The sequence below is a fragment of the Thunnus thynnus genome, chromosome 2, assembly GCF_963924715.1.
Source record: "Thunnus thynnus chromosome 2, fThuThy2.1, whole genome shotgun sequence".
Classification (NCBI taxonomy): domain Eukaryota; kingdom Metazoa; phylum Chordata; class Actinopteri; order Scombriformes; family Scombridae; genus Thunnus; species Thunnus thynnus.
Genome location: NC_089518.1, coordinates 6,834,945 through 6,852,322, shown reverse-complemented (window position 1 = coordinate 6,852,322; position 17,378 = coordinate 6,834,945). Strand labels below are relative to the sequence as shown.

General features: G+C 39.7%; 3 protein-coding genes across 3 annotated transcripts; 2 read left to right on the top strand and 1 right to left on the bottom strand.

The window, feature by feature from the left end:
* The first annotated feature begins 432 nt into the window (after window positions 1-432).
* Window positions 433-3,131, top strand: rpl35 (ribosomal protein L35). Its single transcript, XM_067601147.1, has 4 exons — window positions 433-543; window positions 1,213-1,349; window positions 2,039-2,120; window positions 2,936-3,131. The coding sequence occupies exons 1-4, from the start codon at window positions 541-543 to the stop codon at window positions 3,083-3,085; spliced, it is 372 nt and encodes a 123-aa protein (XP_067457248.1). The 5' UTR covers window positions 433-540; the 3' UTR covers window positions 3,086-3,131.
* A 1,660-nt stretch (window positions 3,132-4,791) lies between these two features.
* On the top strand, window positions 4,792-8,184 carry LOC137191199 (uncharacterized). Its single transcript, XM_067601099.1, has 4 exons — window positions 4,792-5,461; window positions 6,527-6,636; window positions 6,738-6,956; window positions 7,918-8,184. The coding sequence occupies exons 1-4, from the start codon at window positions 5,004-5,006 to the stop codon at window positions 8,061-8,063; spliced, it is 933 nt and encodes a 310-aa protein (XP_067457200.1). The 5' UTR covers window positions 4,792-5,003; the 3' UTR covers window positions 8,064-8,184.
* Window positions 8,185-8,323: 139 nt separating this feature from the next.
* Window positions 8,324-16,820, bottom strand: LOC137191204 (uncharacterized). The gene is made up of 5 exons (XM_067601112.1): window positions 16,534-16,820; window positions 13,887-14,093; window positions 13,474-13,689; window positions 10,186-10,318; window positions 8,324-9,254 (listed from the first exon to the last, which is right to left on the bottom strand). Exons 1-5 carry the CDS (start codon window positions 16,541-16,543, stop codon window positions 9,122-9,124), a joined length of 699 nt encoding a protein of 232 aa, XP_067457213.1. The 5' UTR covers window positions 16,544-16,820; the 3' UTR covers window positions 8,324-9,121.
* Window positions 16,821-17,378: the final 558 nt, after the last annotated feature.

The window sequence follows — 17,378 nt, the reverse complement described above, 5'->3', positions numbered from 1 at the left end:
CTTCATTCTGTTCTACAAGTTGCAAATGCTAAAATTGCAATTGCCTAATTTTTATACACGTATTTCCAGTGAGCAGTCTATCCATATTATGATGTTTCTTACAGTGATCTTTATTTTAAACACTTGTATAAAACTGAATTTTTAATGATTTATTCATATTTTTCCCTAATACATCACTTAATATGCAACATTGCAACATTTCAGTTTTGGTGTCAGTTTACGTGATTTAATTGCAAAATATAGAGAACATAACCTACGTGTGTCCTGTTTATTCTGACTTTATCATTAGAACCGATTTTTATTTTCTCGGGTATTAGGAAAGGTTATTTCTCGACTCCGTTTGCTTTTTTCGTGGTTTCTTCTCTCATATTTATCCTCCCGTTTTGGTTCCGTTGTTCCTCCGACGCTGCGCCCGCCGGCGGCGCTGTTTTCAAGTTGTCAACGTGATCATTTCAACAGACGAAGAAGAATTCTCCGGAAGCTACTTTTTTGTGAGCACGCGGTACGTCCGGCCTTTCCAACAGGGCAGCGAGAAGAAACATGGTGAGGATCCGCTGCTGGGTCACAAAATATCATATTTATCATGTTTATCTCGTCTACAGTCGGTCAAATTGGTCAAATATGTGAACATAAACTCCTTAGGTAGTTGTTGGTGCATGTGTAGATGAGTAGGCTGCCACCGGAATTTAGAAATATGTTACTTTATAGAGCGACTGTGCCGAGCGACGTTAACTCGGTTGACTCCGCTGAATGTGACTACTGCTGTAAAGTCTTAACTGTAGTCATTGACTACCAATATATCTGTGTAAATACTGAATTTAGATAGTTTGAATAAGTCATGTCTGGCTAAAAAGCCGAATACCGTTAAAAGCGTAACGTTATCAGGTCTGCTAACCGTAACGAGCCATGCTAGCTCGGCTAATGGCGTGTCTGACACTATTAATGCAGTGTCGGAGTCTGTCCCCCCCCTCAAATAATGTGTCCCTACCGGCAAAGATGTGTTTCCCGTAGCACCACGTCCGCGGTTGGTGTAGGTTATGGTTCGGTGTAGCAGAGATAACTGGTAGAGGTTAATGATAGCATAGGGTCAGGTTAAGCACTTAAGAAGACGACCGGTTGGGGTTAGGGATAAGGTTGGGTGCTAGTTAAGGGAAAAAGACTTCGACACAACATCGTTGCTAACTAATGTCTCTATTTTCTCTGACGGTCCAGGCCAAGATCAAGGCAAGAGATCTGCGGGGCAAGAAGAAGGAGGAGCTGCTTAAGCAGCTGGACGACCTGAAGAATGAACTGTCCCAGCTCCGTGTGGCCAAGGTGACCGGTGGAGCCGCATCCAAGCTCTCCAAGATGTACGTACTATGTGAAAATGATTTAAGACCATTCAGGCTCAGTGAAGTAGACCAGGATGATGCAGATATGATGTGACTGTGTGGAGCTGTAAGATGTCGGTGTAATTTGGTACATATGGTACAGGTGCTGATGTGTCTTTATGAAGCATTATGGCCCATCCTTACGACTGGCTCATTTGTTGGGTAGTGATCAAGAGACTTGTGAAGAGAAGGTGATCAGAATAAGACTCAGGCTGATGTCTGTGGTCTTAATTCTTTCTAAACTTCACTTAGTATTTTCATGTCAAGAATGTTTACTTTATTAACATGTTAGACTTATTTCCAGTGAAAGATTATTGAGGTTATATAGTGACTTTAAAAAAATAATTTAAACTCAATTCTTTAGTAATGAAAAAAGAGAGAAAAACCTTGCTCATACCCACCCCTACAGTTGGCTAGCCGGGGGTCAGGCTTCTCGTCTAAGATGATATTTGTGAGCTGATGATTTGCTGATGCATTCACAATTGCTTACCAAAAGACTGAGACTTGAGATGACCTGAATGTTCCTCATAATCCAGGACTGTTAACCACCCCCCTAAGAGAAAAAACAAAACACCAGTGTGTTGTTGTTTGTAGGGTTTATTAATTATAACATGATTGGTGTACAGCTATATCTGCTGAGGCTAATTCAGTTTTTCATCCTTTTACAGCCGCGTTGTCCGCAAGTCCATCGCCAGAGTCCTGACTGTAATCAACCAGACACAGAAAGAGAACCTGAGGAAGTTCTACAAGGTGAGAGCAACCAGCAGACCAGTTTCCTCACACTGCTCTTCATGCAGTACACACAGACTTCAGTGCTCTCGTCCAAGATGATATTTGTGAGCTGATGATTTGCTGATGCATTCACAATTGCTTACCAAAAGACTGAGACTTGAGATGACCTGAATGTTCCTCATAATCCATGATGATTGTTAAATGGGCTGCAATAATTCTAAGATATTATTTTTTTATTAGGCTTTTCACAGGAGTTGACAATTAAACTAATGCTTTAACATTTCTATTTCAACACTCTAGTCAATAACTTCTTCAAATTCTAACATCATTAACCTATATGTTACTACCCTTGGTTGTTTTTGTGACTATATACATGCAGGTTTTTGAAGGAGTTTAAATATTCTAAAGTAAGATTACACATGATGTTCCCCAACATAAGATAAACAATTCAGAAAATGGCCACAAGGGGAAGTTTGTGTACTCACTCTGAATATCTTATGCTTTAGCAAGCATATTGTTTGTTTGATAAGTGATGACTGTGTGCTCCTCCTAAACTTCCACTAGCTCTGACCCTCTTTAGAAAGGTTCAGAGGAATGTATTGAAGGTACTGCAAAGGTTGCGGTCAGTGTTACCATGGTGATAATGATGTTCACCCACTCTGGCCACCTACCACTAATGTAGCCACAGCTGATTATTGAAATAACCATGGCAACATATGTAAAGCCTTGCTTAGTGTTTGACTGTATAAATTATATATGATTATATTTCATTTGGGCAGAATCTTTTATTTTTAATTTTATGATCCACTGAAAGTCGATTTAATTTGTTTCAGGGTAAGAAGTACAAGCCCCTGGATCTGAGACCCAAGAAGACCAGAGCTCTGCGTCGCCGACTCAACAAACATGAAGAGAGTCTGCGAACCAAGAAACAGCAGAGGAAAGACCTCCTGTACTCTATCCGCAAATTTGCAGTCAAAGCTTAGAGGCTTTTTCTATTGACAAAATAAAATCTGTGTAAAAGACAAAGAATTGTGTAGTTTGTCCTTCAACATCTGTATGTTAAAGCTGAATCTGGGACTTCTGTTTTCCCTTTCTGACAGTGAGAGTATAAGACAGTAGCCTACACCGTCACTACTGTTGCAGCTGTAAAACGGTGGATACGTTGTTTTGAGTGTCACAAAACCCCAACAAAAGACTTGTTTCACTATCAGAATTTGATACATTTGGTCCAGTAACATTTGGGAAGTCTAGAAGAGCTGAAAGATTAAATAATTTTTATCCCCATTCAAGTTAGCAGAGGGCTAACTGGAAGCTAGCTCATCCAGCCGGTGCAGGAACGTCAAACCCAACACCAGATTAAAATCTCTGGTAGGCTGAAATTCAGAGAGGTTTGAATGTAACAGACGTTCATTTATATGTAAAAGTTCCATACTGCAGGTTAAGTATGGTTCACCGATCACTCATTTCCATTAAAGCAAAAATGATAAATTACAGAATGAGTTCATCATGAAGGTGTCTTTGTTGTGACATCCACAAAGAAACGTTCACTGGTCTCTTCAGTGTTTGTGGCTTTAAGATCTCCAGTTCTGCCCAGTGAAAAAGAACATTTCACTATTCAGTCTGTACAACTGGGTTTGATTTCAGTGGTAATGAAACACTTGAACAAAGTAAGGAGTGAACATGTTTGGTTGTTGTGCTGTTTGGAATGTAAAGTTTGTATGTAGGGTGAGAGTGGAAGACCCCTTAATTATTGTGTTTAACTTAAACTTCCTGCTAGTATTTGTCTAGACCAATGTAGCTGCAGCTGTTCCATAAGTGTTGTTTGTCATCTTGATATTGATAATAGTGATACCACATGAGGGCAGCACACTAACACAAGTGCTGGTGTTAGAATCTCATTGCACACATATAAGCATCTCACCCCCTGTCTGTTTTAGACAATGACTGCAAACAAAATCAATGCCAGACTTATGCTTGATGCTTGTTGCTGTTAAATAAAAACTATCAAATGCTGAAATCAAATACAAATAGGCCAAAATACCTCTTATACTGCTACAGCTAACATCTGGAAACCTGTCCAAACTTCTACTTTGATCAGTTTGACTAATACAGGCTCTGTTCTCCATAGATCGCCTGTCAAACTGGAGCGTCACACCTTTTATGTTGTGTTCTGCTTTCAGTGTAAAGTTTGTAGAGACAAGCACAACGCTGTGTAGTAAATAAAATGTTCTATGTCAAGTCAGAAAATAATCCGGATCATATTGATGTCAGTTCAGAGAGTACAAGTTCATATCAGAAAACCTGTAACAAACTGAGGGGATGGACAGATCTGAGGCAGGCGGGGTCTAATGAAAGACACTTTCAAGTTGCATTATGGGGAATGTAGTGTCCATGTTATGGAGCTTGATCCACATTAGGGAGTAATGACCATTCTTCTTAAAAAAAAATCTGTCTTTCACAAGTCCCCCAACTTAATGGAAGAACAATACTACTACCCCTTTAATGTCAGAGACCTGCTATGAAATTCTTGCGTGTATCACTGTTGTTTTTCATTTGACATCGTCCCTGGTTGTTTGATTATCTCTCACTAGTATTTTCATGTCATTTGTCCTCCTGCATTGTTTAACATCGACTGTAAGTCAAATGTTCTGTTGCTCGCTGTCTGTCTGCTGTTGCTTCAGAGAACTTGGAGAACTATTCCAGAGAAATCACTTTTTCCCTCTTCCTCCTTGTCAGATCTAGTCATGCAGATAGTTTTGATTTTATTTCTACTGAAAACACAGTGATTTAATACCTTGATGTAATTGATGATGTAATTCTGTGCTGCAGGCTACAAAGGGACGTCTTGAACATAACGCTGCTTTTGGAAAAACACTGATCTGAGCACAGTGGGCCTTAGGAATGTCCGGAATGGCAATCACCTTTATTCTAATTGCTTTCCCACCATCACCATGCTGTCAGCTGCTCTTTAGTTACCTACCGACACACCACTTGTCACTATCCTCTGTTCTGGTGCACTCCGTCACCATGAGCTCTCAGACTGTCCTCCTCACTCTACTTGTTTGTTTTAGTGTGTTCTTGCCCTCGTCTCTCTCTCGTCATTCGAGCTCCGCTAAGAAGACAGGCTGCTTCAAAGTCAACGACTGCAAATGCATCATGAAGGATGGGAGCGGGGTGATAAACCTCAAGGCTATGGGGGATGCAGATGGTTTCCTGGGGCGTTTGAAGCCAGTGACGGCGGACAACATGCCAGTCAATGCTGAGATCCTGCTGACTTTCAGCCCCTGCCAGTCCTTCTCACAGCCAGAGGACCTGACAGGAAGTGACTGCACCAATGTCGCTGCATGCCTTATTGTCAGGTAGAGTACACACAACTACATTCAGGCATTAGAAACAAAGGGTATTGTACCACTTTATGCATTGCGAGACACTTTGGACACATGTGGGATGTAGCCATTTGCAATGTCAAAGCTCATAAACAGACCATAACCAACAACGTGTCAGTCCATCTCTCAGTACTTTCTGTTGTCATTATGCTGTCTGAGGCTCTCAGCCCCAACCCCACTGGTTCCTACTGAAGACATAAACCTTTAAAAAAACATTTAAAAGAAGACTAAAACAGCTGGGCACTCAAACAGGAGGAAATAGTGCATTTGTTCAGGACTACTTTCAGCAGCGGATGAATCCACATTTCTAGTGAATGTTTCTGGCAGCAGGACAGTGTGTTTGGGATCGAGTCAAGATAAACTACAGTGAGTGTGTGTTTATGGTAATGAAGGAACATGTCACTCAGTACAGCGGTGTGGCTCATGATGTGTTTTTGGACAGCAATGGAGCTCTATGGCTCTGAGGAATAAGATATATCAGGCTTTGATACACACACAATACTTGTTAGAAGATCAATTCATGGTTGGTTTTGGTCTTTTCATGGGATATGTTGACATCAAGGAAAACGCAGAGTATCACCAGGCCGCTGTTATGGGGCCAGTGGCCACCAGAGGGCCCCCAAACACATACATTGAGAGACTTTTGTCCTTTTGGCATAAATCTTCTGACAAAATTCAGAAGTTTTAACATGTTGATTTTTGTTCTTCGTTAACCTTAGTTGACTGTGCTGTACATTTGCACATTGCAAAGTTGATTTTAAAAATGTGTGTGTGTGTGTGTGTGTGTGTGTGTGTGTGTGTGTGTGTGTGTGTGTGTGTGTGAGAGGGAGGTTAGGAGGAGACAGGGATGAGATTCTCCTCAGGGGCCCAAACTTAGGGGCCTTAGACACATATTTGAGACTATAGGACTATAGTTTATTCTTATTATTTCAGCAGTCTTGCTTTCAGGAACAAATGTTTGAGTTATTAAATGAGCTAATTTACATATCTGGTAGGTTCTTTAAAAGAATGTATTTAATATTTTGCTTATGTGAATAGGTATCAAAGACTCAACAGATACGTTAACCGCTATATCAGCTTTGGAAGACATGAAGGGAATGAATTCCACTACAATGACACCCTGAAGACGCTGTCTGTCTCATACTTTGGTGAGCTGAAACAAAAACATCACATTTAAGTCACGTCACTGATCATTTTAACACTCCGGCGTGACGACCTGACGACCTCTCTTCTTCTTCTCCTGTCTCAGCTCACGATGAGCAGCCGCTGACAGTCGTGCATTACCACTGTAATCCAAACGAGTCTGCGTCTTTCATCCGAGACCAGAGCCTGAGAGCGGAGGAGCCCCTGCACATCTGGGTGGAAAGCCCCTGTGCTTGTCCCAATGCCTGTGCCATGGGAGATCTGGGTCTAGGCACGATCTTCCTCATCATCCTCTCTCTCAGCGCTGCTGCTTACTTCATCCTCGGTAATGGTTCGTATGGCATCTCAAAATAGGCTCCACTCCACTGGGAAACATGAATGTGCTCAGTAAATGTCATGGTGCTGATGATAATTTAGATGAAAGGCTGGTAAAATAGGGATGGTTATGGGATAATTGAAATGAAAAGAATTCATGCTCAGCAAGTTCAAAGGCAATTAAGACTCCAGATATGGATAAAAAATAGATGAAAACTGACAGAGATTCAAGTGTTCTGTGTTACGGGTAGATTTCTATGATACAGTCTGTTCACACGGGGTCAGCACAATCATTAGTTATCATCCTCTGATATTCAAAGGAAATTTTAGGGAAACTGTATTATTTGACGTGCGCTACAAACCAACCGTGAAAAAAATCCTCCATGAAAAACTATCGCAGTGTCAATTGATGTTTCTGGATTCTTTGAATTTGTCTTTATATTTCTGTTAATATGAGTCTTTTTAATGGAGTTTGGCCCGATTGTGTATCATGTAGCATGCACTATATAGCCTGGTACTGTACAGCCCTGTATGTATGTATGGAAGCCCGTTCCTGCCAGGAGAATAAAAAGATGAAATAGACCAATGAAAATGTATGAATGATAAAATAAAATGACTCATCAGAAGCATGAGTTTTTAATTTAAAATGATGCGATCTAAAGTGAAATCATGAGACAGTCTCTTGGATCTGTGTATCTGTGAGGTCATCTCATAATATCTTCTTTCACTGATTTTGAATGACCTTTTGAACAGTTTTGACTTATCTCATAATTTTGATTTTGTATTATAATAGAATTATGAATATATAATTATCACATAGTTTTATAAATAGGACTTGGTATGTCATAATTTTATCTTACCATATCTTTCTAACCATATATATATTTTACAGTGTGAGTTACAAACACAAAGTTTCATTCAGTTTCCGTTTCAGTGTCACTTTCATCGACTTCCCTCCGTTCTGCCGACAGGCTCTTGTGCACTGAGGCCTTTTCGGAGCAGCAGTGGAGTCCAGATCTCTCCGGAGCACAGTGTTTGGTGTATGATCTGCTACCTGTGTACTGAGAGAAGGCCAGCGAGAAGACACTATAAAGACATGACACACTGTGAAGGATAAGAAGGATAAGAAGAAGGGAGGTAGAGGTGAAGGACACACCTCTTGCAAGATGTCTGAAGGCATCATGTGACATGGAAGGTCAAGCACTGTTTCAGCTGAATCAATACATGATAAGCACAAGCTTTGCATTTAATACATGTTTAAATGTTAGACAAAATAATCACCAAAAACCGGAAACTCTTGACCTACGGTATATTTGCAGATAAGGCAATTTACTAACTTATTATGATTTTTTTTCTATTTTTCCATCTGTATTCACATGGTAGCACAAAAACATTCAGTATATGTATATAGCAAATCATAAATGAATCCTTGTAAGCAAAACAAATAAGAAATGTGCATCTTATGTCCCTGTTCACTGAACGAAGACTAGAAATTAAACCTCTGAGCTTTCTTTAAAGCTTATTTTGCCTGGTTAGGTTTAAAATATGAGCAGAAGACTTTGACTTATAGTATCTAATTTCCCACACATTTCTTAAAGAAGTGACTAAAGCTGTTTTTTTAATGTCAAAGTTACCAAAATTTGAGCATGGAATCAAAGATATAATATAGTATATCCATGACAGTTAAAACTAAACAAAATGATTTTTTTTTCTTATCACTGATCACTGTTTTTTAAAATAAATGCATCTCTTTGGATTTGAACATTTTGCTCCTTTCAAGTCTTTTTTTCTATCCACCTGATCTCTACAGCTACAGTATTTTCTTTTCGTTTGCTCTTCTACATCTTGTCTCTGCAGGTGTGAAACAAACACACCTGTTCCACTAAATGTAATCCGTGTTGCACATCTGCTGCTCACAGGCGTCTTATTACTGCTTCTTTTTCTCATGTGGTGCTGCAGTACGCACTCGCTCGTATTCTCCTGCGCTCTCTGGATTTTTAAAAAAAAATTATTTTGCGCACTCTCCAGCATCTCCATGTTCTTCATGTGTGGAGCCTCCATCTGTAGACAGCTGCAGGTCTTATCACCAGAGGCCTGTCTCCCTCTCACTTTTTTCTGTCTGGTCCATGTGGAGGCTCTTTAGGGCCAAATTGGCTCAATCTGTAAATCTGAAATCTACTCTAAACATTGTTGGAGCTCAGAGTCATCTGGTGTGATGTCATCAGAAGGTGCCCGTGGTGTGCTGTGGAGTGCAGGGTCCTGGGTTGGTCTGGTCTCTGTTGGTGAGCGAGGCTCCCATGCTGAAGGCCTGCGTGCAGCACAGAAACATAACATTTAATGTAATGATGTGATGAAAGTTCCTAAAAAAACCCACAAACATTACATTTTTTCAGCCATAGCAGGTTCTTCCTGCTTCCTGTCTTTGTGCTAAGTAAGACCAAGAGGATCTTTAAAGACACATAATATGAACAAACCCCTAAATGCTGAGGAGAGGGCCCTGGTGTCCTCAGTGACATAACCATTATATTTTATATTCTGTCAGTCCAACCCTTTGCTTTGTGAAATGGTATCTCAGAAAATATTCCTCATGTGGCCTTCTGACCTTCCTCTGACACCACCATCGAGCCACAATGTTCATTTGTGCAAGTTTTCTCTTGTCATTAATGTTATTGAACACATTCATGCTACTGCCATATTGTTCTTTTTATCTGTCATTTTTGTATTGATGCATGTAATGATCTATGTTGTGTCTTGATATAGTTATATCACTGTTGTCTAATACCTCTTGTTGGTAATGTCTCATGTCTAATTTGCTAATATTTTACTGATTTCAAAATGCCATTTAAGTCAATTTGAGAATAAAATAATATATCTACAAACTTACAGACTCTGGACATATTTCATTGGGTTCACCCTCCTCCATAATGTCTCTCTACTGATGTTTCACACAACATCCTGTAACATCATCCTCGTTGCATGGAATGATTCCATGGATACAACACATCCCACTTAGACCCAGTGGGCATACTTCTACATTTACTGCAATTGTTTCTATTGCTTGGGAAAATATTTTTTTGCCTCCCCACCCTCCGACTGACATCACTTCTGAGACCTGTTTCAGAGCTCTGTCCCAGTTTCTGGAAAGGAGGGTGGAGACCACAGATGTGACGTCAAACACATTATCCAAGGAGCAGTTCATGAAAGTGATGCAGATGGCTGTTCTCATTAAGAAGTCATACCTCATCTCCTCTGTCTCAGTGTCCTGCTCCTCATCCTCACACAGTGATGAAGGCAGATACAGATGTAGTTCTGAGTTAAACTTGCCGGGGTGTCCATGGGGAGCATGCTTCTCACCGTGGGTTGTTGGAGTTCCTGGGAGGAGAATTTGTTTCAGAGAGTCAGTTGCTGTCGGGCACGCACGCTGCAGATGTCACCTACAGATTGCCAATAATCAAAACACTGGACCTTTGACTGGGTGATAGATTGAGCATAACTACATGTGAACAACTGTGTCTGGTTATCACTAGAGGATGTCCAAAAGACAATTACCCAAAACTGCAGCAAAAACATATACAGCCCTCAATCCAAGTAATAAAGAAAGAATGCAAAACAGAGAAACTTTCATGTCAGCTGGCATTGAAACGGGATTATTTGTTTGAGTCACCACAAATAAACACAGCTGTTCCTGCCCAAAGCCAGAAAAAAGAATTCATATATGCATATTATCTGGATATGATTATAAGGATCTGCCGGCAGATGGAAGTTGTAATGTTTGTGTGTGTATGTTGATCAAAAAAAGCCTTTTAAATACACAGTATGTCATTTCTGCCGCGAGGGGTCTCTCAGTTGAAACAACAAAAGACAGATGACGTTGTGAAGTAGCGTGGGATCATGGGAGTTGTTGTCTTCATTGTTAAATAATCACCACCACGGATGAAAATCAAACTGACGTAGAGGCAAAAGCATGTTCATGGACGAGATATTTCTGTAACCCAAACTCTCATATTTCTGTATGAATATGACCTAAAACATGATCAGATATTTACAGTCCTAAAACAAGATAAAGTGGACCCAATTAAACAAATGAGGCAAAAAAAACAAAACTTTTTCATTTATTTATCGAGGAAAATTGTCCAATCTTACATATTTGTGTGAGGCTAAAGTATGTGAACTCTTGCTTTCAGTAACTGATGTGACAACTTTTGCAGCAATAACTTCAACCAAACGTTTCCAGTAACTGTTTATCATCCCTGCACATCAGCTCGGAGGAATTTCATCCTATTCCTCCTTACAGAACAGTCTCAACTCATGGATGCTGGTGGGCTTCCTGCATGAACTGCCTGCTTCAGGTCGTCCAACAGCATTTCTGTAGGATTAAGGTCAATTTGTACATGATCTGCGTGATAGTCGACTGGTAGAGTCCAAACTCTTCAGAAATGGTTTTGTAACTCTTTCCAGCTTGTTGAGCATCAACAACTCTTCTTCTAAGGTCCTTAGAAATATCCTTTATTTGAGCCATGACACACTTCCACAAACCTTATGTTGTGAAGCTCAGACTTTGATAGTGAAGACCCAGATTCCTCTTCTTTAAATAAGACAAGGCCTCCCAGACTCACACTTGATAATCATCCCATTGATTGAAACACAGACTCTAATTTCTCCATCAAATGGATTGATAATCCTAGAGGTTTACATACTTTTGCGCCTCACACAAATATGTAACATGGGATCATTTTCCTCAATAAATAAACAAACAAGTGTAAGGTTTTTGTCTCATTTGTATAACTGATATCTCTTTATCTAGTTTTAGAATTTGAATAGAAATCTGATCATGTTTTAGGTCATATTTATGCAGAATCTAAAGGGTTCACAAACTTTCAAGCAGCACTGAATATTAAAGTTATTTTCATGTTTTCATGTCATTTCATTCTAATGAAACAGCCGCAAGTAACATTAGCTAACGTTACATTAGCTAACGTAACATTAGCTAACGTAACATTCCCCAGAAGTTATAGCAAGTAGAAGAGGTAAAGGGGATATGACGCTAGTGACAACAACACACCATTACCTTGATTAAAATCATGGATTTCTCTGGGTTGAACATTGTACACAACTCAACAAAATATATAACATAGGTCTAGTTGTTTTTAGACATTTAACGCTGAAAAATTACATCATGCTGGTTAGCATGGTAAATAAACAGCAGCTTTGGTTCCCATTATGAAAAGTAACAGTATATATTAGTACAAGACAGTCAATAGAGATTATATTGTCTTTTTTATCAAATATCAGATCTAGTTTACATGAATTGATCGGATACTCCAGTAAACATGGATCTATGTGGTTATCCACAGTGTCACTGGAGATACAGTAGTGTCTCATGATGTTTCATTGATGTATTAGGTGTAAACTAATACAGATGGACAAACTATGAACAGCAGAGCAAAATATCAACAATTAGCTGCTTTAGTTTTCCAGTAATCCCCACTGATTAGCTACACAGGTGTTAAATTAGACAGAGACGGAGAAAAAATGTCATAATTTCATGTTTTAACTTGATACAGCAAACTTGTTAGCAAACACTTGCATATTTACACATCCAGCACACAGAGCTGATGAATGTCATTGCAATATTCGCTCTCCTTTTAGCTCTGGAAATGTTTGGCTTTGTGGGGTTATTTGTTAGCTGAGAACACGACTGCAGCCAACAACAACAACGAAACAGTAAAGTTAAAGTCCATCAATCTAAAATAATGTGCTGAAAGATGCTAAACAGCTCAACAGAGCAGGAGGAAATTATAGAGTCAGTTTGGCACTATGAGCCTCTTTCACATTTATTCTTATTTACATATTTTTTGTGTCTGTCGTGCGATGATTGAACAAGCATAAAAAGTGATTTGATTGCAGCTCATAACTAGCTGTTAACACTGCTGTACTGAGACATTGATCACTATTTATAATCATTAAGTTGTCTGACAAAATTATATAAAAACTGATTAATGATTACTTTCATATTCTGTGATCGGCTATATTGATACTTTATCGTCACACAGCACCCGACTGTGTCTGAACTTTTTACATCAACACTAAAACTAAAACACAAGGCCGGCCTTGTTAGATCTATTCACTCTGGAGACATTTTGGGGTGTGAAAAAGTGTGGAAATGTAAAGAGAAAAGTAAACGTTTTCAGATTCAGTGGGGATGTAGTCTGTTGTCTGGTATCCTCACAGAAAGCTGGCAGTGATGAGCTTCAAATGATTTATTTTAATTGGCAGTGCGGTTTCCAAATTGATGAGCAGCCATGGAAAGTATGCATAAAAATAAATGATTATTAGAAGAAAAAAAAAAAGCCTGAATACTGGCAGCTCAGCACATCCAGCCAAGAATCACTGAGGCTGAGAACTTGACAAAATATTGAAATAAAAGAACAGCGTCACACATCTTTATTTAGTGTTTGAGTGCTGAAGAGATATAACAAAGTGAAGGGTTGTACAGTGAGACTCACTAACATGTGTGATTCATTCACCTGTTGTTTCACCGACTGCACTTCCTCTCAGGGTCGTCCCAGGTCGGGTCCCGGTCCTGGATCTTGAGCCTGGTTCTTTTCTGCTCTGCGGCCTTCCCTCGGCGCTGGTTAGCGGTCTCAGCGTGTCATCTCCTCCCCCTCTGCTCTGTGGTGTCACCCTGTGTGTCACCCTCCCGCTGCTGGGCCTCTGCTGGAGGGGGCAGCAGAACCCGTGCACTGCGACAGGAACGATAATCATTATACAATTTATTATATGAATTGCAACAGTGGCAAAGGCAACACTGACAGCATTTGACATGACACTACATTACATAAAAGATTTGATAGGGCATTAAACGACAACATGAAATTTCATAGAGCCACATTTATTTGGAACGAGTCTGTGTGTGTGTGTGTGTGATTTGAGGGGTCACCTTGCAGGCCCAGGAGCTCGGAGCCTCTAGCGGAGAGACCGGTGTCTCTGCAGGGTCTTGGTGGAAGGAGTGTGAACACTGTGCTCACATGAAAAGGTTTGGACTGAAAGTTCCTTCTCTGCTCGCCGTGAACATACATGTTTCCATCTGCAACACACGCAGCTCGATGCTTCCTCCTCCCATTCATCACACATTCAGCATGTTTCTCTGGAAACAAAGATGTTGCACAGTGTTCAGCCAGTTAGCAATACTCTGTCACACACACACACACATTTTTAAAAAGTTTGTTTGTAGTGTTGAGTTGAAACATGAACCATTTTTATGTGCATTGGTTTGGATTTCAAAGTGACAGTTTTTAAACGGGTGTCCCCTGTGTTTGTATATGGAATGAATGCATTACATAAAGAAAAACACTTCAAAGAATCTGCTCAGAATCTGCATTGAATTTGAAGTTATGGAGCTGCAATATTCCTAAAAAAATATCTGGCTCTGTTATTAAGATCCACTAAGTGAAACCAGGATTTACACTGGATTCAATATGTTCAAGTAATGTGTCAACCACATGGCCTGGCCTGACTACTTCTTACTCTGCATGAAGGAAACTATCTGTTTCACAAAATGTCACATGTCAGTCTGCCTAAAAAATCCATAGGACAATTCATAAAAAAAAACTTTTCACAGAGTGGGCAGCTCTCTGGATAACCACAGTTTTATAGTAGATGCACAGATTTACAGTTTATGTGGCTGAGGGAACATTCTTAGCTTGACATTGCATTTACACCGTATAGTGAAGCAGCACGGAGTGATTTCACAAATCCAAGTAGTTTCTGTCGTATAATTTAAACAAAGGAGGTTAAATCAGTGAACAAAGGGCCACGCCACAAGAACTCTCAGGGCCAGGGGTGAATGAGGCCTTATGACTGTGGCCTGGATGTACAGACTGAATTAATTTAGAAATATATAGCCCACTCTGAGAATACCAAATTAATGTCTGGTTTTGGATGTGAATTATAGCTTGAATGGGTGATCTATAGCATTTTCATCTTAACAAATACCATTTCTCGCTGGCATTGTGTAGCAATATGATCAGTATTTATGCATTCCATGTCTTCTCTACAAGCCGCTGTAATAAAACACATTAAAGACGGGCAATGATGTAATGCTTTTAAAGGGACACTCCACCTATTTTACACATGAGGAACGTGTCATGAGGAGTACAACCTGTCCAAACAGTTGTGTAATGTCCTCTGTGGCAAAGTCCTCGATGATGTCACCAGGTTATCTCAGATTGATCTCTCGTGTTGTGTTTTTATCAGAAAGCCTGTGATTCAGACTTGAAGTGGGGAGTTTGAGAGATGTGGATATTTGCCAGGCGAGGAGGGTCTGATGAAAGATGTGACTGAGTTGCATTTTGGGAAATCAGTGGAATACCCCTTTAACCTTCTGCATCACTTCAGACTCCAAAGTTAAGAGTCTCACTGACAAAAACACACCATATGCATGTAAAATAGAATTGGACTTAATTTGTTTTTTCATGGTAAATTTGGGATTCAGTCCAACAAATATTCAATTTAACTGTATTCATCCCACCAACAACAGTTGTATGTGGCAGCTTGCTAGCTGAACACACACAATAAGAATGAACCACAGAGATAAAATAATCATTGGCCATAAGTTAAAAAACTTTTGGTAGAATTCTGGCAATAAATAAAAAAAACTCACATGAAGCTATACAAATAGCAGCAGAGGGGATAAAGGACATTGAATTATTATTTCTTTTACAGGCAGCAAATTAAATTCACTTGTTACGATGCGTTCAGGCACTTCCCAGAAATTCCATTTATATATTGCAACAGTATAAATGCATTTTGAAGGAAAGGTAAAGCCATTAACATGTACTGAACATATACGTATCAAAATCAAAATATCCAATCTTTCACTAGTCATAACGAGCATTATTATTCTCGTTTATTTCCTTTTGATTTGTTTGTCACAGACATAACAATACGGTTCAGACTGTTTCTGTGATTCACTGATGGGCTGTAGAGCCAGCAAATAAAAGAAAAGGTCAAAAGACAAGATTGATAAAAAAACCCACTAAAAACAATTGAAAAAAAGAAATCATCTCTGTTTCCACATTCCACTTTTGCTGTCCCCAAGAGCAGACAGTTTCAACATTCTCGTGATGTGTAACGTGCCCTGCGGTCTGCTGTTATCTCTGATTTGTCTAAAATCAAATCATTTTGGACACATTCATCTCTAAAAATATCTTTTTGGCCAAAACTAAACCAAGATTTCTCCCTGAGGAAATATTCTCATACTCAAAACAATAGCAATAAACCCCAAAAATGGACTGCTTTTCTATTTTGCTTGTATCTTTATCAAAAACGGTTTTGAGTATATATAATAATGGACCGACGGTTCACACAAGCAGCACTTTTATGAGCCCGTTTTAACAGCCTGACACATTTGAAAGAAAAACAGAAGGCACACACCTCTGGAACTGATTCAGCCGTTTAGTTTCACTGATTTGGACGAGCAGGGTTATCAACAGCATTTTAACAGAAAGCATGTGTATGTGGTTAGAGTTTGGGTTACAGTTCATTACACTGCCTTTCAGCGCTAACAGCTCTGCGACTGCTCTTACCTGCTCTCATTCAGACATTCAAGTCTTTCAGCAGTGCTCCCTGAGGAATCATATAATGCAGAGTTGAATGAAATCCCATTTTGTAATATTCCCCTGCATATGGATCTCCACCCAAATGCTGATTTTAGCAGCAGGACTGTTTCTGTAAATCCACCTGGCTGTTGCTAAGGTACCATGAGCTCACTCTCTGGGTTTGTTTGTGGTTGATATGGGTGTTTGGATCCACTGTCATAGTTACAAGCCTTGGTTTGTGTGACACAATGGCATTATAGTTGATATTTAACAAGGCTTTCAGGGGATGAAACCTGCTCTCTTGCTACCACAGCTCCTGCCTGACAATGGACTAAACACAGCTGATGGAGTTTGTCTGTGTGCGTTCACACCCAGCCCAAGTGGTTTATTTGACCTCTGGTTTGTTTCCTCCTTTTCCTTCTTTTCCTCAGGTCATCTGGTAGAAACACACACTGTTGGAACACAGCAGCAGCAAATAAACACACTGGAATGACAGTCTGTCCTCTGCCAAGAGAGCTGTGGTGCAGGTTGTGAAGAGCTAGAATAAAATCTAAACCAACTGCAGCAAACTGACCTCAAATGCAAGGCTTTATGGGTAATAAGGAGGAGGATGCAGTTATTCAAGCAAGCACGGCATTGAAAAATGAAATCTGAACTGATGCTTCTCATCTGATCACCAGCAAAGAAGAGTTATTATTATTATTATTAGTAGGGGTATTATCGGATTTGTTTTCATTAAATTCTCTACAGACTCTTTGTTGAATTAGCTCTTGTTTTAATTTTGACAGGAAACCTTTCAAGCCGATTCCAAATATGCAATAAGGACAGCTTTC